At 38.8% G+C, this 22397-nt stretch overlaps 1 protein-coding gene across 3 annotated transcripts in view; it reads right to left on the reverse strand.

Moving 5' to 3' along the window:
• The window catches only part of IQGAP2 (IQ motif containing GTPase activating protein 2), a 162509-nt gene that overhangs the window by 8572 nt on the left and 131540 nt on the right, over positions 1-22397 (reverse strand). For all 3 annotated transcript variants that reach the window (XM_077347356.1, XM_077347357.1, XM_077347358.1), the window contains 13 exons: positions 21387-21470; positions 20007-20078; positions 19676-19745; positions 19303-19511; positions 18663-18812; positions 16861-17024; positions 16319-16543; positions 14973-15113; positions 14543-14627; positions 10378-10610; positions 8659-8791; positions 4290-4392; positions 3434-3575 (listed from right to left, as the gene is read on the reverse strand). In XM_077347356.1, coding sequence (XP_077203471.1) covers positions 3434-3575; positions 4290-4392; positions 8659-8791; positions 10378-10610; positions 14543-14627; positions 14973-15113; positions 16319-16543; positions 16861-17024; positions 18663-18812; positions 19303-19511; positions 19676-19745; positions 20007-20078; positions 21387-21470 — 1811 coding nt within the window. The remainder of the gene's footprint in view (positions 1-3433; positions 3576-4289; positions 4393-8658; positions 8792-10377; positions 10611-14542; positions 14628-14972; positions 15114-16318; positions 16544-16860; positions 17025-18662; positions 18813-19302; positions 19512-19675; positions 19746-20006; positions 20079-21386; positions 21471-22397) is intronic.

The following is a 22397-nucleotide window of genomic DNA, read 5'->3' on the forward strand; positions in this document are numbered from 1 at the left end:
AAAACAGATCCCTCACTCTGTGCATTATTCTACATATATATATATTCATAAAACTGATATCTATAGACACAGACAATCTGTTCTACTAACTGAAGTATCAAACTCAACAGATTCCTTAAGGAGCTTTGCTAGACCATCAATCCTCAAATACTTTGGCATGATGATCCACAAGTCCAAATTTACTCATTACAGGGAAGAAGAAGAAGAAGAGTTGGTTCTTGGGTGGGTGAGGTTGAGAGGGCTCTGATATCACTGCTTGGTCAGAACAGTTTTAAAAGTGCCGTGGCAAGCCCAAGGTCACCCAGCTGGCTGCATGTGGGAGAGATGTCCGCCATTCCTTTCCTTTTTGTGGGATTCTATTTTGTTGAATTGATGTGTACATGAATACAATCTTCAGAAGTGAAAAGGGACTGAAACCTAAACAGGATGTAACTACGGGAATTGTTCTTCTCTATCTGCTACTAACATCTGATACATTGATACTGACCTGTACTATATGTACAGAATAAAATAATGCCAACTCTGGCACACCGAGCAACAAACCCATATGTTTAGGAATAAACTGAATTATACTACAACTGCAGCTTAATATTTTATTTTATTGCCTTGGACACTGAGGATTATGGGGGTTGTATTTTATGATTGTTTTCGGTTATGTTGCATTTTATGAGATGTTTTATTGTGAACCGCTGCATGCCAGTTTACTGAGAGCAGTGGTATAACAATTCAAAAATAAATAAATAAAATAAATATATTTATAGTTATGAAATATGAACATTGAGGAACTTAGACCAGATATGTCCATAGTGCCACCCATGGGGGCAATGGTGCCTTGCCAACACCCTTCCTAGTACCCATTAAGTGTTTTTGGAAAATTGGTAGGGCCAGCAGGGGCTCTTGCCCCTGCTTTTCTCACTAGCCCCAGCTTTTCTCACTGGTCACTGGATATTCGATTGTGCAGATTTTTAAAAATGTTGCTTTGACAGCAGCTGCCACCACAGCACAGGGACTCGCTGTGTGAAGGTAAGCTGACCTGCTTAGGGCTGATCCTGCGCTGAGCAGGGGGTTGGACTAGATGGCCTGTATGGCCCCTTCCAACTCTATGATTCTATGGTTCTAAGCTCTGTGTGGGGGGAAAAACACACTATAAATGTTCATTTTAAAAAAGCATTCTGTTAAACAAAGATTTTGCTTGAAATTGTGACAGCTATTGGAGTTATGCATAACCTCACTCTATTTTTCTCCTCCTTCCGTGGCAGCCATTTTGTGATCATACCCTGGGTCAGAATTTCAAAGGTACCCACAGACTCAAAAGGATTAAGGAATGCTGAATTAGAATGATAACCAAATTCTCTCTCTGACTGTTCTGGGAATATTTTATCCTGTTGCTGATATTCTCTTGCAATGTTAAACTGCAGTAGCAGCCACTGACATGGAGAAACTGAGGGGGGGACTGCATTAGAGATGTCAAAACACCTTTATTACAATTAAAGAATGAAATCTGGGTATGGGGCTTTTAATTCTTAAGAAAGCCAGTGATACTGCTAGATATTTCTGCTGCCTCTGTGTGGACTAACTAAGAGAAAATGCCAGTACAAGGTACAAGTATTAATTTTGGTGACATTTACACAGAGCACATATGCCTATTTTTTTTTAAAGGCCACAGAAATACACATTGTTTCCTTTTAGCAATGCAAAATTCAAGACAGATGTTTCCTTCTGCTTCCTGCAATTCCTAATCTATATCCTGAAGTTAAGTTTCTATTTTGTAACGCCTTATCAGAGAATGGTTACTGTGTGTTCTAACTGCAGTTTTTTGAAGAGAATCCTGTCATGAAAATGCTCAGAAAAGTCCCTTCCTGCCACATTTTGTGGTATCAGCAGCATACAATGTGATTATAGCTGATAAAAAGCAAGATGCTAAAATTGTTGCAGAACAGTCAACAGGGTTTCGTTTTGTGTGTAGGTAGGAAAGAGATAAACCATTAAAGAAGTTACATACTTATTTGTTATAAGCTTAGCTGGAAATTCTACCTATCTCAATTGACATTCTTGCACGTTGAGATCCATGACATTATTTTCTGAGCTAAGCATCTGTCTCCAATTAAGTCATTTCCTGAGAATTGACCATTGATAATCATTTATATGCTGCATATAAAAAACTTTTACTACGGCAATTTTTTCTGGATAAAACTTCCATTGATATTCTTGTTCTCTCTGGAACAAGTCAAGAATCAGGTCTATTACTACACAGTGTTCTGATATATATAACATCACATTTGCTGTGACAACAGTCATTAGAAAAGAAGAAGAATAAATCTCCTTAGTCACTCCTGATTCTATTTCTTGCAGCAATTTATGATGCTAAAACCATCTTCAAACCAGATGTATTTACAATGTAGTTTTGTTGTTTCTCCTACCATAGCTACTGTATTTACTCCAAAGGATGATTACTCTGAGTGTAACAGCCCCAATTTTATACAAAAAGATTTCTTTCTTATTCTACATGCATGTAAACAAATGTAAGACCACCCCTTCTTTTTTCTGGGTGGCACACATGAAAAATGAAAACGAGTCTTCCTTTTGGGTAAATACAACATTTTTTGCATACTTTTGTTATTCTTAGCCTATGCAGACTTATTGGACAGGAAGTACCACTGAACCTAACCAAGCTTTCTCTACCCCTTCACAAAGAAGGACCGGACCGCTGGGTAGGATCAAAACTTACATCCATGCTGCAAATGTTTGGTATACCATTAAGTGGAGAAAGAGCTGTGATTCACAGGAACTCTGATAAGCAGGGCATCCATGATATCGTATGTGTTGTAGTAACAGATTCATGACAGCAATGTTGCACTACTTCCACCCTCCCTTTCACTGTAGCTCCCCTTTTTAGTTGTTGAAATCCATGATTATGTATTTATTATATTTGTATACTGCCCTCCCCTTAGGCTAACATTTATCAGGGACCTGCCACATATCAAATTTGATTAGTAACTTCTCACTACCAGTCCCCTTCCTTATTTCTGTTATATTTCTTCTTAGCAAGGATATGTCTATGTTTGTAATTTTATCTTTACATGTTTCATTATTTTTATCTCAATTGATTTAGACTACGTGGCTATTTTTTCTGAGGGACTAAATTCTAGCAGACTATTTCTTTACTGTTACCGTTGCATGAGTGATACAATGTTTGAAATTTAGTTCAGCATGTGTATACTATCAGTATATTATCTTCCAGTTATGAACCCAACAGTCCTTTCAAAGTGAAAACACTGTTGCAACTACATACAAAAGCCAATGGCTAAGTACAAAATTTCTGGAGAAGTGGGAATAAATGTCCCAAAACAAACAGCAAATTAAGCACAGAAGTGCTTACTGCTACCCTAGTTGAATTTTTATAGGACTATGTTTTATGAAAAAATACACATACTTCATCATCAGGCCTTTGATGTCCTGTTCTTCGCCTTCCCGTAAGTCATATTTCCTGGTCAGTGAAAGAGAAATTTCTGTCTTTACAAGCTGACTTAACATGTTTTCTTTATTAGGGTCATTGGGATCAACAGCTCCTTCCCCTGCAAAAGAGGAAAAGAACAGTATTAAATATCTTATCTGTAAAATACGTCAGAAAAGAACTTACACAAGAGTTGGATCCAAAATGTGTCTGCTGGTGTAGCAATGCTAACCTTACTGCTGGAGAGCTGCATGCACAAAAGACCCCACACTTTGCTCACATTTTCCAACTCCCAGGAGTAGAATCTCAAGGAAGCAAGTTCAGTGCATTGCAAGGGTATGTGCGTGTAGAAAATCCCATGTGGAAAGCTTTGCTCCTTTCCCAGCAATTTGGGTCCGACCCAAAGTCTTTTCCCATGGGCTATATATATTCAGCACATTAAAACAACAGCAAAAAAAAAATCAAAATTCTGTCACTCAAGTCCACCCACCAACCCTTGTCAGGCATACAGCTGCACAATTTGTGTAATGTATGCTGCTTCCACTAATCATGGGAGTGACAAGGAACTGCAGGGTACTTGAGTGCCACCCCAACTGCAAAAAATCCTCACCTTTTGCCTTTTAAGATTTTGCCTGAACTACAAACAAATGACTATAGCAATAAATAAAATTACTATCAATAAAAGTTGGAACATAACATAAAAAGTACTGCAGTCTGTAATTTTGGTAAAACAGAAAACCATGGAATGCACACTGCCCTGACTTTATTTCTTTTATACCTAGGTAAAAGTTAGGTCAACTTGATATTCCAAATTTCTTTTGTTTTAGGAGCTTACCAAGGAAAGTCTCCACATCAGGAACTTCCCCCAGCCCTGTCAGAAGTTCATTTAAAACGTCATTTGGATCAGGAGCAATGGCATCCTGGTGCTCCAGCAATAACTGCAAAAGAGATCGTTTCAAAAAAACACTTTAAAAAATCAGACAATTACCAGATGTTGGGACCTACTCACAAATATATTATCATAGAATTGTAAGAAACACTGAAATAAGAATTGTTGGAGGCATCACAGGGAAATAATGGTGGTATCTCAAGGAAAAAGTGCAACATTCATTACTTGGGAGAAAAATTACCCCCATTTCACATGTGCCAAAATAACCAAATCTCCTGCATCACACAGACACTTAAAAACAAACTATTTTCTTCAATATTCTCCGTAGTCAAAGCTTTAAACATAGTTTGAAACTACAAGGCAGGAAGACTTCAAAGAGAGACGGGAAAGGAACTTATTAATCTGCATGGTCTTAAAGCAGCGTTACAGCTGCACCAGTATTGGTTCTCTCTTAGCATAAAATCTCGCTTTCAAAAGATGTCCTACTTTAAAAAAACAATCAAGCAAAAATGCCCTGCTGCTGTCAATGGTCCCCATCAAGGAATTGCCATCAAAGAGAGTTTTAGAATGGCATTTTTATAAAACCTTTCAAAATTCAGTTTCAAGAACCGTGACACATTGAATTTCATCCATTTACAAAACAACTTTGACACAAAAATGATGCAAATTATAATGTTTTAAAATTAGTTCTTTGCATTTACTTTGCAGGACACTTGAAAAGAGGAAATTATCTGGATGCTTGACTTATTTCAACTCTGCAAAACTACCACTTGTACATTCTGTTTTTTTCACCGGACAGAGTTGCTAATGGATTCTATATTTGGTCTTTGACAGGTTCTGAAAGATTATAATGTTGTCCACAAAAAGAACAAATTCAAGCATATATTTCAGTCATTTCAACTTTCCTTCCACAAACCAAGTGATAAGCTTTCCAAACGTAAAAATATATTCACAGACAAAGCTACTATGATTTCAATGTCCTGTTGTAAGGGGAGGCAGAACAATGATTTAGTAGCATCTAGAAGAGGCTTTGTTAACTTGCCTATTATTAATTTTGCTTTTCTATAACTAACAATTTATAGTAGTATTGTCACAGGAAATATAGATCCTTTAACTAACACAATTTAACCTGCAGCAGGATATCTCTGCCAATAAATGGTTTAGCAAGGTAATAAAAGAAGACTGCTACAAATATATATTAATTCACAGGTAAGTGTAAAGAGTGTGGTAAGAGTTGTGGATTTCCAGCAATTATTTTTCCAGTTCCTAGACTAAGCTGACAGAGACGACTTTCCTTGGTAATGCATTGCACAGTATGGAATGGATAAATTCTTAAATAATGTACTTATTTGGTATGTTTTTGTTCCTATTCTGTATTGTGGTGTTGTAATATAAACTTAATTGTAAAAACTTAAAATGTGTATAAAGTAAGTAGATCATCTCATTCTTCAAAATTATAAACATTCCTGAGGATTCCTTAATTTAAGGAAATCTTACACGTTGGTGTTTCCATCTGAAGGTGACAATCAATTAACTGAGGACAGTTATCCACAGACACCACATTGGGTACTAGCCAGTAGTTTGTGTTTAAGTAACCAGATTACACTAATAATGTATTTCATAGAGGAAATGCAGTAAATCAACGCAATGGTTCAGCATGCCAAGTTCTTGGATCACAGTGAGGCTTCAACATAAGCATAGTACTGGCAATTCACTACAGGTTTTGAAAGACGTTCCTGGCAGACTGATTTAGAGAGAGCGATCAGCAATTCAATCACTTGTCACAATATTTCATAAGGGATTTCATTAGGTCCTAACAGCTTTGTTACAGTGAAAAAGATGATATATTTATTCTGTTCACACGAGTTAAGAAAAACTGAATAAGTTTCTGCCTTATGTGGAATAAACAGAAATTCAGCCAGATGGTTAATAAAGCTGGAGGCATGACTGAGAAGGGTCTCCCCTTATACTATATTGTGCGAGTCCATTACTTCTTGTACCTGTTTCTCTTTAAGACAGATGTTGGATGAGAATGGTTATGCCCAGAAATTTTATTTCAAACATTTTTGGGTCCTGTGGTGCTTTTAACTCTTTCTTAAAAGGACAATAACCTATGCTAGGTTGTGGGGACCAGATTACACAACCAACACACAAACCCAGGAACCAAACTTTACAACAAACTCAAGTGACACTTATTTGATCACGCTGACTATGTACAAAAATGTCTGCAGTAAACATACCAAGTTTGCAATGCAGTCTTCTATACTAGCAGAAGTAATATTTAGGTATGTCTATATCCTATAAAACTAGAAGGCATTTAGGACCTAATTCATTGCTCTTCATTTCAGACACATTATAGAAATGTGAAGAAGTTTCTAACCCAAGAAAATTCCTACTTCTAGAGGAGGAGATATTGCCTAATATTCTGCTCCCACTAATCAAGCCCATGAAATTCCAGCACCTCTTTAATAAAGGTTCAACCTATGGTATTTATGGGTGTGCTTTTGGCTAATCCCAGCCAAAAATACATTAAAATACTTAATCAGTATTATTTCAGCTGGATATAGATTTTGATATTTTTCGGCTACCTGAAATGGCCAAGCTTGAAAATATTTGATATTTTGGGGGCTGCTGGACAGCTGAAGTTGAAGAGGGTTTAAAAGGTTGTAGTCCCTTTAAATATCTTTGAAGTTCACTCATGTCATGTCTTGCAAAAGGCATTTAAATATTAAAGGGATCACATTCTTTTAAAATGCTCTCTCCCTCCCCTCCACTGAAACAACAGTGGATCACACCTTCTTTGGTGGTCCCTAGAAATGGACCTCTTGGTCCAATCTTTTTCAAATGGGGGGGGGAAGGTTTGAGGAGAGGCATCAGTAGCTATGATGCTAATATGGTATCTCTACTTCAAAAAATAGCTCCCCCAAAGCACCAGATACCTCCAGATTGATTCTTCATTATATCCTATTGAAACCATTGACTATAATAGTCCCCACAGAGTATAATGGAGCTGAAAACATTCTGCATTCCCAAATATATACTGTTATGCCATTTGATTCAGGAACATCAGGAAATATCAATATTTTTCCAGTTCAACATACTTGCACCCGAACTGGGGCGCTTTTTTGCACACCCCTAATGATGTTTAACTAAGCTTGGGTTGGTTGGGTTACAAGTGGCAAGGGATGATATGGAAAAGCATCTGAGGTTTAACAGGTATGCACCTGAAGATACACAGAAAAGGTTCTTGATTATGGCATACTACAACATCAGATTATTCAATACAATTAAAAACGGCAGTTTCTCCAGATTCATAGCAGCTTATGCTGCGAAAGCAGCTTTCTGTGTTAAATGCATTTTCCTTACTTCTGTGAAACTTTAAGACTGTTTTGCAACTAAAGAAGAGATTACTAGATGCGTGACTATATAGGAGAGGAATGAAAAGCAGCTGTACAGGAAACTATAACTTTGACATTGCTTAACTTTAAAAGAATTTTACTTGACAACCTAACATATTACATATGGTAAAACATCAGCTCCATAGTCTCCCAAAAGCCAAGGAGAAAAAGTTTAAATTAATCATACACATTTATGCTGAAGTTGCAGTTTAGTCAGTTTATATGATTAATCCTCGATGTACACACTTGTATATAAAAGAATACTGCCTATACATCTGCATGTTTTTTATCTTAGTGAAAGATTTATGTAGACTGTGCGCACTATTACTTGGTACCCTTAAAAAAGCACATCATGAAGTTCCTGGGGGAGATGATGCTAGGGTTACATTGTGCGGCTGCCTTTAAAGAACCAAGGTTAAAAAGCCAAGGTTTAAGAAGTGCTACCCTGAAATTAATCTGTTCTTGATTCAACACAAACTATTTGCAGGGCATCAATATTACCATAAATGGTTTGTTGTCTATAATACAACAGTAGTTCTAAAACTCAGCTAGAGGATGTCATGCTATTTTTTCCAAAGGAAATGTCACTTTTCAGAAGAGGAATGGGAGACATTATGCCCTCAAATCTTGGACGCTTGCAACATCCTTGAAAGATTCCAGGGCTAGCAGGAAGTTGTGTTGATATCCAAACATTTCATCTTTTATACCACTCAGTCAGCTAAACTTTGAAATACTTTGGATACTAAATGGTCTTGAGAATAGCTGGACTGATAGAACGAACAAATTTATTATTATTATTATTATTCATTTATTATTATTATTCATTTAATTTCTATAGTTTCAAAATAGATTTTGCCATAAGTATGTTACATATATTCTTCGCAGGATTTAATAGAAACATGGCTTTATACACTTACTGAATGAGTGTTGATAATTTCTTCAATAGATATATATATAACTGGCTTGCTGAGTGTCACCATGTCAGAGTATTCATCGATATTGAATTTCTCTTCAGGTTCAGGAACAATACATGCTGCCTGAAAAAAATTTCTAAAGGGGGGAAAAAATCAAAGATAGTATCCCAAGGGAAAACAAACAATATAGTTCTCCTAACCAATACCCAAGTATCACTGCTGCCTGTCCTAAGCTTGTGACCTTCCTAGATCTCAGGTGACTTGCCCTGTCCCTCAACAGATCACTGGATGTTGTGATGTAGTTTAGATAGATGAAATTTATGGCAGTACACGGCACAATTCTTTAAAGTAGTGATCCCCAACCACATGTGGTCCTTCGACTAATTGGAGGTGGGCCGCGAAGGACGCCTTCTCCCCCCTCCCCCCCCCCGGCCCTTTACTTCATCCCCCCGGCCCTTTACAACACACTTTGGGTGTCATTGTCTCCCATCACTCCCAGATGGGACTATCTCGTTGCAGAGAAACAAGCTCAGGGTTCCCATTGATTTGTCATTGTCATGAGTTAAAATGTCCATGAAAATAAAATGTTCCTTATGTTCATTGTTGTGGCGTTTCTGTATCTTATTTTGAAGGGATGTTTAAACATTACCATAGCGATCAAGGAGCGTTAGGGCAGTGGTTGAGAGTAGAGGAGTAAACTACCCCTCCTACCAGGTCTCAGTAAAAGGCGTTGAGTGGTCCCCGGTGAGTGGTCCCCGGTGATAAAAAGGTTGGGAACCACTGCTTTAAAGCACATGTAATATAATGGATCAGAATGGGGATGTTTTAAATTCAGTCAATTTAGGTGCCACTTAAAGAAGCTGGCCGCAAGCAGCCATATCTGGCCCTTCCTGACTAGCTAAAGACAACTGATAGCGTAGAATAAGTAGGCAGGCTGAAAGAAGGAAGCAGTGAGGCAGAGATTTTTCACTCACCCCATTGCTAATTAACTAGCAGGAAGAATCACTTGGAGTATACCAAGTATGTTTTGGTTATTGCAGCACAATTGTTTTTAAGAAACTAAAAATCTCGATTTAAGTACACAACAAAAGTTATGCTTCTTCAACCATAACCACCACCCCATATGTTTGTAAGGAAAGTATTTTACAGCCTGGAAGATATACACAACTCCTTTCTAGCTGAGCGAGACTGTTTTCTCTGTCTTTTCTTTAGACAATGGTTTCTTTAGACAATTCGTTAACATATCTTCGGAGAAAATGTGCTCTTTGCCCCTAACATTCTCTGGTATCCAAAATGTAATTGATGCTGTATGAAAATAGTGTTAGAGAGATATATTTTATATAGCTGGGATATTAGGTCAGTTGGCAGCCCCCTTGTTAGTTGTGCTAGTGTTACAAGGGCCAGATATTTCATTGGGCATTATGGTCCTACTTGAAACAGTCAGTGGTGAGTAAGTATATTTCTTTGACCAGTTTGCAAGATTCTGTTGTTATGACAACTATCAGGATGGAATGGTTTATTTTTAAAATATTAGAGTGAATATCTAGGAGGAGTAATTAGGGTTTTAAAAAAAATACATTCCTCTAAATGAAGTTAATTCGAGTTAAGTAATCTTCAGGAAGTAACCCTGAAAACAGCCCCCACCCACCTATAAAAGAAGTTCTGTACTATCATCCACTTGACACATACAATTTATCCATTTGATTCAGCACTAATACAGACCTGAATTTCTCATACGTCTGAGAGAGGTAACTGTTCATGGATGAGAGATGTGCGTTTTCTCCTTCAAAGAGATTGTTTGAGGCAGCATGTTGAAGAACTTTGGCCACACAACCTAATTTTTTCCTCTGATCAGAGTGGATCTGGCCTCCAGCTGTCATGTCAATGATGTCAAAACCATCCGGGGCAACAATGGCTGGGTTCATGTACCGATAGTAGAGGAGATTTCCAACAATCTATAGGAAAAGGAGAATTTTCAGATTTCCCCCCTCTCTACAGTCTTCATCCCACTAAACTAGCAATATTTCAATGAAAGATGCATTATTACAGAAACACAAGCAGAGAAGCAGGCTTGGATCCCACCTAGATTTCCATAGGTGTAAGGAAGGGAGTGAGATTCACCTATTCCATACCCACACCCCAAAATGTTACTCCTTGGGGACAAGGGTCTCCATAAACAACTTGGAGGAATCAGACCTATACTGTGTGTGTGTGTGTGTGGGGGGGGGGATTGGAGAAAAGCACCTCCCATCCATGCATCCAAATTCTAATAAAAACTGTATTGGATCAAACAAGGAAATATATTTCTTATAAGTTGCCTGAAATGGCATACAGTATGTACAGATAAATTAATAAAAATGCTTAATTCCCAGGAATTCTCTGTGACCAGTTCAGTCTACAACTCTCACAATTTAGACAAATACCCACCGATATGCCTATATTTTAAGAAATATGCCCATATTTTAAGAAATCTCTAGCCACATTATGTAGAACATATGTATACAGGCTCTGTTCAGGCATCCAGAGCTGAAATTATGTTCTGTGTTCATCCTAATCAATTGCTCTCTGTTTCTGACCATCCCAGAATGTGACCAACACTTCCTGCTCTAAGCAAGCACTGTGATGCCTAAATACAAATGTCCTCCTTGAATTAAGATTTCATTTACTCCATAAAGCCAGGATTTTAAATCTCAGTTGAATCCTACTTTAGAATTCTAGTTTCTGTGAATGAGTCATGCTCCAATCCAATGAAATATCCATTGGGAAGTTAAAGGGGAAAGCAGTGAACCAGGAACTTTCAGTCAAGTGGTGAGAACAGAAGGATGAGGGAGGTGGGAAGAAGGAGGGTGTGCCAGAGCACAGTGACAGTAGGCTGGTGTCTCATCAAAGTTTAACTGCAGCTTTTCATGACATTGGAATGCAACTACTATGACCCTATTGGACACAACATATTTGTATTTACATAGAGAGAGAGATGGTAAACAGACTCACATTACAACACCCCCCAATACTCAAATAACCATGTTTTACTGAGAGGCTGAATTCAAAGTCCGCATATTTTTAAAACCAACCAAATATTCCAGGCTTATTTGATTTTGGAGATGCAGTACAGATACAGAAACTGAGCAACTTACTTCAACAGACAGCCAATTCACATCTATCTTCTTTTAAGACAAATGGAGTCACAAAGCAATCTTAGATTTGTCTAAACGTTTCCTTACTTTAAAATGAGGCCCTGAGTTCTTTTTCAGGGAATGTCCTTTGATCCTTGTAACAGGCACAGTCTTAATATTTTGTAGGGAAAAAACAGTACTTTGTACATTTTGGTTCCAAGATTACTACAGTACTCCCCCAGTAAAAGCATGTAGAATAGTCTCCTTATTGGTTTAAACATTCTTGATGCGATGTTGTTAAACTTTCCTCAAAATGTAGAACACAACTCTCAGCAAAATAGCATCCCTCAGTAAAATACTATCCACACTAAAGTTGTTTTTAATAGTGGTGGAAATCCATACTTGAAAGTATGGTTAAGTGGCAATGCCAGCCTTGATTTCTCTTGATGTGAATGAGACCTGTGCTTTTCAGCTGTTGATTCCCCCCTCCATCTTCCTCTCACTTGTTTGAAGTCACTGAATGACTTCTGGAGTTGTCTGTGAGCTACCAAGCTATGGCTTGTGATCCTGTTCCGAATCAGTATCTGGAAGTAAAGTCTACATGAACACCAAACAGGCAACATTACATCTAAACCATGCCGTTCTGACATTTAATTATCCAGTAACTTGCATGGACACTTCTCAAGAAGTAAAAATCTGATATGGAGTTCCCAAATTATGGCTGTACTGGCTAGCACGTACATCGTAAACTGTCCAAAGGCAATGTCTGATTACCTATTTATTATGGGGAAAATGGAAAAACTTAAGATGATAAAACACTGATTAGGTGTTACAGCAATAAATGTTTGTTAGTATATGTTAAGCCAGGATATACGTGTGATGGGTTGTACTTTTTACTAGCATAGAACTGCTGCACAAAATGCAGAAGGACTGTGAAGGGTGTATTCACAGAAATAGAGCACTGTGACAGGCTACTCTAAGATATCAGATTGGTTAGCATCAGTTAAGCAGAGAAAGACTTTTGGACTGGATGCTGAGAAGAATTCAGTCTGATTTCAGATCTAGCTGAGAAGAGTCGAGTACCAACAGTTTCACACAGCAGAATTGGGAGATAGTGGCAAGGCAGTTTGGGGAGTAGAAAAACACTCCTATTTGGATCAAAGAAAGGGGATAGATTTTCTAGTGAGAGGAGAATGTTTCTACCCAGTTTAACAAGGAGCTAGCTCTGGGAATGCAGAAATCCCTGGTCTGGTTTGGTTAGAAACTGTCTTTGGAGACCTTAAGAGTCAGTTAAGAACTCAAGACAAGTACTAGAAAGAGTGTACCAGCTTTTGAGAAACCAAAAGAGGGAGTGGTTATTCCAGATAATGTGAACTGAAGTGCCTGGGGAAAATATTGGAACAAAAACCTCTCTACATAAAGGTATAACTCACTGTGAAAAGTTTTAGAAACTCTCATCAGCCTGAAACATAATTGTAAAAATGCACCACTACTTCAGCAGTAAAGATTTATGCACAACCACCATACTGGTCTTCCCTATTAAGTCTGCATAGAAGAAGGGTACATGAGCACAGGTCAAGGGTACATGAGCACAGAACTCTTGTGTTCTATGCACACTGCTAAACAGATGGTCAATTCTAGCCAAGGAATTTTCCACTTCACCCCTCCCTCAGCAAGGGAATGAGCCCAGTCAATGCTGAATGCACTGACTATATTGCCTGACTGGCAGGGTACAATACTAGCTCATAATAGGATACTTGGGGCCACTGTCAATTTGAAAAGTTTATAAAGTTCTAATCAACACATAAATAGTCATATTTGCAGTCTATGGATCTTTTGCTCCATACAAAGCTAAAAGCAGCAGTTCTGGGGAAGGGGAAGAGTTTTAAAACCCAGGAAATGGCATGAGAGGAAAGGGTTAATGGACCTCTTCCCTCCGCAGAATGCACTTGATCAAATTAGCAGTCACAAACAACTGCTCTGAAGTGGCTTTAAAAAGAGTGGGAAATCTCATCACAGATCTCATTTAGTTTGGCCCCTGGGAGACTGAACATCTGCCAACCAGATATGATCATTTATAAAATGAATGTGTTCCAAGAAGACTCTGTATCTCCCATAATGTGATATTCTCACACTATGCATACATAAAAGCATCATAAAAACAAGGTTTGTTCTAATGCTATTATTGTTGTTAGTTGCAAAGTCATGTCTGACCCATTGCGTCCCCATGGACAACGATCCTCCAGGTCTTCCTGTCCTCTACCATTCCCCCAAGTCCATAAATCATTCCAGTAGAACCAGAATTAAAATATAATAAACGTATGAATCTATGAGGATTATGCTGAAGAAGCAACTTACAGAAGCAGGCATTAGATTCCTAAAACAATTAAATAGTTTCCTTGCACTTATCATACTACCTCTGGCACAGGAACAGCCAATTGGTGATCCATGACACTACCTAAGCATAGTTATGCTGCTCACAGATGAAGAGATGTGAATAAAGGTTCCTTGCATTATTGGGGTCTGGAGGCACAGCTGAAAAGGAACAAGCTTTTTTAGACAGAAAAAGAGACAGGGAGTCACAGAAAGGCAGAATCCTGAATGCTTTTGAAAAAGGGCTCTCTAAACGCAGATCTTGCATTTTCTACATGGAAAATTCTTCAGCAACTTCTTCCTTTCCCTCTTGAGGTCCCTTGTTCTCTGCTGCAAAGAACTTTCTCTCTCAGCATAAAAATGAACAAACAAGAGGCTAACAAAACACCCCTGCAATCTACCTTTAATAGCTCATCTTCTGTTGCATCTGGGAATTTCTCATGCAGCGAGTTCTTCAGAACTTTGGCTATATACCTCATTCCATAACTATATGCAAAACACATGAAAAAGGAAAATAATGGGTGAAAACAACTTATTCAAGTCAACCAAAAAAGAAAAAGAGAGAGCGCGCAGACACTGTATATTGCTTTCTTAGAATCAACTAAACAAAACATGACAACGTGAAAAAAAGAAAAATATATAATATGTGCTTAGATGTAAATAATTTGGTTTTGGTGATACGGAGAGAACACTCCCCTCTGCTGGTGAACTATCCTTATAAATCAAAGCATGCCATAGTTAAGGTTGTTTCTTAAATGAGTGAGAGATCTTTCTTGCAAAAGGTTTATTTCAGATAAAAGTTCCAAAGTTCCCCTCAGTCTCCACACTTACGGCATTAAGTTCAGAGAAGAAAATATGGAAGCAAGAACTTTATCGGTTACTGCTCTGAGACTCTGAATGGAGGACTCCAGTCGGACTGCTACTTCGGAATGTGTCAGTGCTTGTTCTGTTGTTACGTCATATGGCAACTTGCTAGAAAACAAATAAACAAAAAGTAAAAAGATTCACACTTTTAGTAAGTTACAACAGAAGGTTTGATGTCTCTGCAGAACAGTTCATATGAAATAGTTTCTGGTATTTATTAATATAAAGGACAAAATCAAAAAGGGCATAGGGAGTTTTCATGTACTTAAACTGGGGGTTTCCTCTACCACTTATTGCTGCAGCAACATCAGCTACGTGAATATCTGTTACCAAGTCCCAAATCATGTTTAAACAGAAGCATGGAAGGCACTACCCCTTAGCTACTCCAGTGACATCCAGAACCACAAGATGGGCCAACAACATAATTCTCAGCTAACGAATATTGCCCAATACAGAACATATTTCAAAGATTCATCTAATCAAGTTGGTAGTTTAAAATACTAAGACATACACCTGATTCTGCTATACCCTATCAAAACAGGAAATCATCTTCCATAATGCTAAAGGAAAGTATGAATGAGGTCCAAAATCAGTTCATCTTCCAGAGCAGCGTCTGATACAGCACAAATACCAGAAACTAACACAAAGGAGAAAATGTAGACTGCACCATGGAGATACCTAGATCCTAACCAAATTATGTTTTTAAATCAATTTCTTCTCAGATTTATATTAATGATTAGGGATAGGCATGGACCATGCGATGAACCAAAACTCGTGCTGAATTCTGATCAAATTGGGGCTTGGGAGGTGACATATGTCATGCATGTGATCTTTGAACACACCCAGGCCTCAGAAAGGGTAAAAGGGTTGTCCCTGTCCCATAATGATATTGACTGTGGTTGGAGGGTGGGTCTGGGGACATACAACCATCTGCTGCATGCATGGCTCCCAGGCCCTGGGCAAGGCAAGAGGGTTGGCTCTGTCCTATAATCATATTGACCATGATTGGAGGGTGGGCCTGGGGCTATGCAGCCACACATTGTGTGGGTGACTCCCAGGCAGGAGAGTTGGGCCTACCCTACCCTGTACTATGGCCACGTATCATGCAGATGGCTCGCAGGCCACAGCAGAGGTGGTTGGCACTGCGTTCATCTGGTCAGTGGAGAGAGGATGAGCCCAGCCAGGGACATGGCCATCCTCTGTCACCCGTCAGAACGCAATAGAATTTTACAACAGATTCATTCTAATGATAATGATCTCTCCCAGAAGGGACTTTAAGGATATTGAAACTTAAGCCCAGATGTTGCACTTACCTGGCTTCACCAGTTTGCATTTCTAACTGGTTTACCCATGCCTTGTACATTTCCACGGGGCTTGTGCTAATGACTAAGGATTTGTCATCCATGATCTCTTTCACCACTGGTGCCAACAGATGTCGCAGAGTATTTTGTCCTCTAGCACTTCGATTAAAGCTCACAACCATCTTGATGACTGTAGGATTCCCCGTGACGATATCCTGAATCTGGTCAACTTTGGAACTGCAGGAGAGAAGATCATTACTTGTATTCTAATAGGAAATATTATTTTAAATATCATATGACAAACATTGTTGCTTTGGCTGGTTTTGTAAATTAGAAACTGGTTTCTCCTACTAAGATATTCTAGACACCTATATATCTCAACCATCTTCCTTGAGGCATGGGGTCTGGAAGGAGGGGACCTTTAGATCCAGTATTGTGGATCCAGTAACTAGGGTATGACAGTCTTACTTTGCCTACCTGCTCTGAAAACCCAAATTAGCCATTAAAAGTATATAAACTGAATAGGGGAAAACTGGATCATTTAATATACATACTTTATTTCTTCCTCTAGAGCAGTTTTGAAGAGTTTCAATAGCAAATATTCTTCTCGCTGATTAGATGCATAGTTGTATAGAGTGAAGATAACTGTATCCATAAACTTGGTGGATTTATTCTGAGGCATCTGGAAGATCAGCTTTGCCAGGTAAGTTGGATTAGTCTATGGAAAGAATATAAGAATGAGAATGAACAATAAAACGGTTCAAGTTTTACACTGCCTATTTTATCAGCATCAAGAAGCCTGAAGAATCTGCAATGAACTTCCAATTCAAGCTTGTTTATGAATGAAACATCCTTACAGAATGATTATAGGTACCAGGGAAAACAACAGATACTAAAAGCACTGAGAATCAGCACTCTGCTCCAGTTAAAGCAGAATCCTATGATTTCTTTCCTCAGTTACGACTAAATTAATAACATCAATTGCAATTCATAAACAGATGTCAAGATTTCTTTGGAAGACACTAGGTTATACCTATTAAAGCACAGAAAGCCAGTCTTCACATTGATCTCTTGTCCTGTTTTTGATATAAGGAAAGTTGATTCTCAGGAGTAAAACAGCCTATTTCCACCTTTTCTATCCACAGAACTACACTGATGGAAGAAAGGATAAAGGACAATTTTTCCCTTCTCCCTGAACACGACAGTCAACATGGGTCCCACAACTCTGATATCCACCTTTTCTGGGATTTGCAAATACTACTGGGGGCACAGATTAAGAAATCCCTGGATCCAACCCATTAAGTGAATTTTTACAGTACTGAAGGTTCACTTAAGAACAAACGAAGAGTACTGCAAAGTTACCAAGTTTAAATAAGCTGCAGGCCTTAACCTACCATCTATCTATTGAGGGGGCCATGCTCATAATTTCAGAATCAACTTTGATGAGATGAGCCCAATAATAATTTTTGAGATAGATCCTATCTCCAATCAATCTCAATAAATACTGTGTTCTTCACCAGCACTGACCCATGCAAGGCCTAATACCCTCCAGCAGCTTACAACCTTGCACCTTTTTCCTATATATTCCCCCCAAAAAAATCTTCCCAAGTGTCAGGACAACCATGTTTCTCCTCTCCTGACAGACTAAACATTTCTTTCATCAAAGTCTCCTTTTCCAGTGGTCAAAGATCATTTTATTCTTTGAAGGCAAAGACAGGCAAATTTTAGATTCCATGTGCCTTGACACCTGGGTTCCTAATTTAAATTTCATTCAAGGGATGGTTGATGCTATACTTTGCAATAGCAGCCAGTGATAGTCAAGCCCCTTCACCTAGCTAAGGTCATAATTGCTATGTTCTGAATTTATTTCAATAATATTGTCTGAAATACGCCAAGAGCATTATAAACTACACAACTGTTGACCCAAAGAACTTGATAAACCCTCCTGAGGTTTACATCAGACAAACCCGCAATCTTTTAAAGAGACAAACTGTTTTTCATCAAAGTGAATAGTTTCATATTTTTATATAGCATTAATAAGTTTACAACTGAATGGGAACTGATGGTGTTATACCAGCACATGTATAATCTACGCTTATAGATGGACTGACCCAAAGAAGTCACAGCTCTCAGTTTTCAAGGCTTCAGCAAGGCTGTTAGCAGCAGCACATTTTGGAGAATGTTAATTCACAGGGTCACCATAAGTTGGAAGCAAATTGAGAGCATTTAACACACTTATAGTTAGCAAAGGTATGTCTCAGCTTGTGAATATGGAAACTTACAAGCTTCCGGGGGGCGGGGGAGACAAATTGTCAATTTTTTTGAAACAAGAGTCTTTAGTAATGTGACCACTAACTTGAAGAAGGTAAAACAAGTGCTGATAGGCCTCCAACTTCTTCCTCCGCTCTTTGCTCAAGCCTTTGATGCCTTGCTTCTCCCCAGTCACCATCTCTTCTGCTCTATTTTTATTTTTCTTGTTCAGCTTCTTGCTATGTGACACTACATCCTGTGAAAACAATGTGAGAATGCCAGATAACACATGCAAATATTAAGGCAAATGAAAACTGAAGTTCCACCAGCACCTAACGTAGTATGGGGACAGTGGGAGGAAGAATCAATATAGGGTATGGCCAACCTTGGCTCAGGGTACAGCAATTTTATTCATACTACATTAGCCTGATATAACTGAAATAGAAACTCAGTTCATGGAAAACAAGAAATATGCACTAAGCAGAACTTCAAGCTCTTGGTTAAAAGTATCAAAGTACATTATTAGATGTTTTCTCTATTATGGCCAAGGGGTATAACAGGGTTCTGCAACATGGTATCTGATGACACTATGGCACGTGCCAGTACTTCCCCTGATGGCTGCCAAAGCTTTTCAGGAAACCTACTGGAATTGTCAATCTGCCAATCTCTTATTGTGCAATCTATGTTAACAGCAACTATCTCATTTTCAGGACAACACTAGTGAAATGAGCATCACCTCCACCTACCTGCAAAGTGATCCTGTTTTTAACCAGCAGTCCAATTTTGATATCCATCAAGTTCAGGTCCTTCTCCAGCTGTTGACTAGATCTTATATTTGTAACCACTTCTTCCCTTAACCTAGTTACTTCCAGCTCTTCTTGAAAGTCTAAATCACTTTGATCCATGAGATAAGCAAATTTGCGGAGGACATTCAAAGGAGGATTTTCAGAACCAGCTAGAAGCAAAGCAAAGCACAACTCAGAAATTAAAGACAGAAGAGCTTTAGACATACCACTCTGAATTTAAATTCAACATACAAACAGTTGTGACCATGGAGTTTGCGGTTGTACGAGCATTTGCACACCAATTTAAATTCAGAATATAGGATTCAGCACTTACTTAATGTTCTATAATCCTCCCTAGCTTTGTTTGCTTTAATAAAGGCTTGAATTTTCACAATTTCTTCATTCTGAAAAAGATAAACATTATGCATTTTTAGACACCACAGAATTGAAAATATCTATAATACATGTCTACAGTTGTCCCCGTCTAAATGTAATACCAGTGAGAATAGTCAAGGATAGTTCTTCATTCTCTAATCCCCTTCCCCAGCCATAAAAAAGGCAGATGATGTCTGCCTTATTATGAGGTACTGTTTTTCTGTAGTCAAACTACTGTAGTAGGAGCCAGGGTTTTGTTTGTTTTATTTGGGGGGGGGGGAGAAACTTACATGATCTTTGAAGTACTGCAGTCTTTTTCTATATGCTCTTCTTGCTAACCACATTTTGACCCATGACTGAATCTGAAAGTGAAACAGGAATGCAAAGACTCTTCAGTTCAACAATAAGCAGTTTTGACTTTTATTCTGCATTAATAAAAAGTAAAGCATTAGTTTAAGAATCAACTGTTCACAAACCACATACTGGCAAATCGAGTCTTTTGCTCAATCAGATAGATTGTAAAACACAAACACTGCCACACAATGGCTTCCACAGCCAACTTCTATTCACTCAGTGAAGATCCTTGTGCTCCGGTAGCAGCTACTGCCAAAGGAACATTAATAAAAATCTGAATGGCCAGTCAAATCTCCCATGGCCAATTAGAAGCTATGCTGAGAAAAAGCTCACATTTGCCCATCCACTGTCTAAAAACATTTGATGGGGTACTATTAAAATATGTGCCCAATGTAGCTAAATCCACATTAAAAAAAAGAAACTATAACTGTTCTCATTGGCAGTTTGAAACCCAATATATGCTCCCTTTAAGGCAATTTTTATTTACTGTCTAATTTGAATACCATAACATAGCCCAGTAGTCAAACTGCAGCCCTCCAGATGTCCATGGACTACAATTCCCATGAGCCCCTGCCAGCAAACACTGTAGTCCATGGACATCTGGAGGGCCGCAGTTTGACTACCCGTGACATAGCCCCTCACTATGACAGAAAATTATTAATTAATTAATTAATTAATTAATTCCTTCATTCTTAGGTTTCTATAGCATTGCTTCCTTAGAAGGGCTTGAGGTAATTTACAATATAGAAAGAAGCAATCAATAGACATCAATAAAACTAGTAAAACAACTGATAAAAACAATGACAATAAATAACCCGCTTCCCATCTGCCTCCATTCATCATTCAGATTTGTTTGTCTGTTGGTGGAGATTATCTACTGGGGGGGGGGGGAGCACAAGATGGAAGACCAAAGGAAAGAAGTGGGAGAGAAAGGGGGAGGCCTATCTAATCATGGCCGTCATGGCCTCAATCATAGGCCTGTTGGAAGAGAGTCATTTTGCAGACCTTGCAGAACTTGACAGATCTGTCAAGGCTTGGATCTTAACCGGCAACTCATTCCAGCAGTCTAAAGCCAAAGGTGAAAAGCCCCTGGCTCTGATCAAGGCCCGGGTGGACATCTCTAGGAGCAAGGATTGCTAGCATGTTGGTGTTTGCTGGGCGTAATGCCCTCTAGAAAACTTACTGGGAGAGGTGGTATGACCCTCTTACTGAAATTTTATTTTCACAGAGTTCCTTGAATTGAGTTTCATATGCCTATATTTTAAAATTTTAAAAATTACGTTAGCACTACAGCTCTCCAAATACAGCTTACTTACCTTGATCACAGAAGCAACATTCTTTTGAAGCATCTCAAGTCTTTCAGAGTAGACTTTCCTTTGCTTATATCCCTTCCAGGATGCCTTTTTAAAAATAAAGATAGTATATCAGGACTATGAGTGATTCTAAACATTATATACAAAGTTTCTGGCTCTCCCCAAATCCTTTTAAAACACAAGAACCTGTAGAGTGATAATCAGGGCCATTTCGCACGGCTTCAAAGTAGCAGAATGGTTGCTATTTGGAAACGCTACTAATTTGACATAACCCACGACGTCGTAGACAATCTGCAACAATCCTGAAACCAATCAGCAAAAAGCGCTTCGTTGTGGCGCTTTCAGGGGAATCCAGAAAAGTGGATTCACCCTCCGGATAGCGATACACTCCTGCAACCAATCTGCAACAGTAGCGCTAAAGATCTGTGCGTTACCATTGTTGCTGGTTCTTCAAAGTCCCTCCCCCTGGCTCTCTCCTCCAAACTTCCGGCGAAGCGATCGCCATTTTTTTTTCTCTGAGCGAGCGGGGATAAACGCACCGGCGAGCCTCTTTCTGTTTAGAGGCTTCCCTGGCTTCAGTCCTTCACCTTTAGTCACTAAGCACAAACAACTGAAAAGCCCGTTTGCTGAAATAAAGTCCCTTTATTTTTTACAAATAAATTCAGCCGAAAATCGTGCCCGTGAGAGGGGGGGGGGGGATTTTTTTTTTTATCACTCGAGGCAGCGTGCAAATGATCATACAATCAAACGACAGCTCACATTAGGCAGCTGGATGGGTCTCTCCGTAGCAACGAATCTACCTAGATTCATTGCTATGGGTCGTTTTTTTTTTTTTTTTAAACCTTTCTTAAAGGGAAAGGGGCTGTTTGGGAGCAATGGGAGCTGCCCATTGGCTGCTTGACGGCCAGGGGCGGGACGAGATTGGCAATAGCGCTTCCTTTCTAGCGATTTCTGCCGAGACCGGAAGCCAGTGGGAAACGCTAAAAACCGCAACTGATTCCACTACAAAGGCAG

This window comes from Paroedura picta, chromosome 7 (genome assembly GCF_049243985.1).
Source record: "Paroedura picta isolate Pp20150507F chromosome 7, Ppicta_v3.0, whole genome shotgun sequence".
Classification (NCBI taxonomy): domain Eukaryota; kingdom Metazoa; phylum Chordata; class Lepidosauria; order Squamata; family Gekkonidae; genus Paroedura; species Paroedura picta.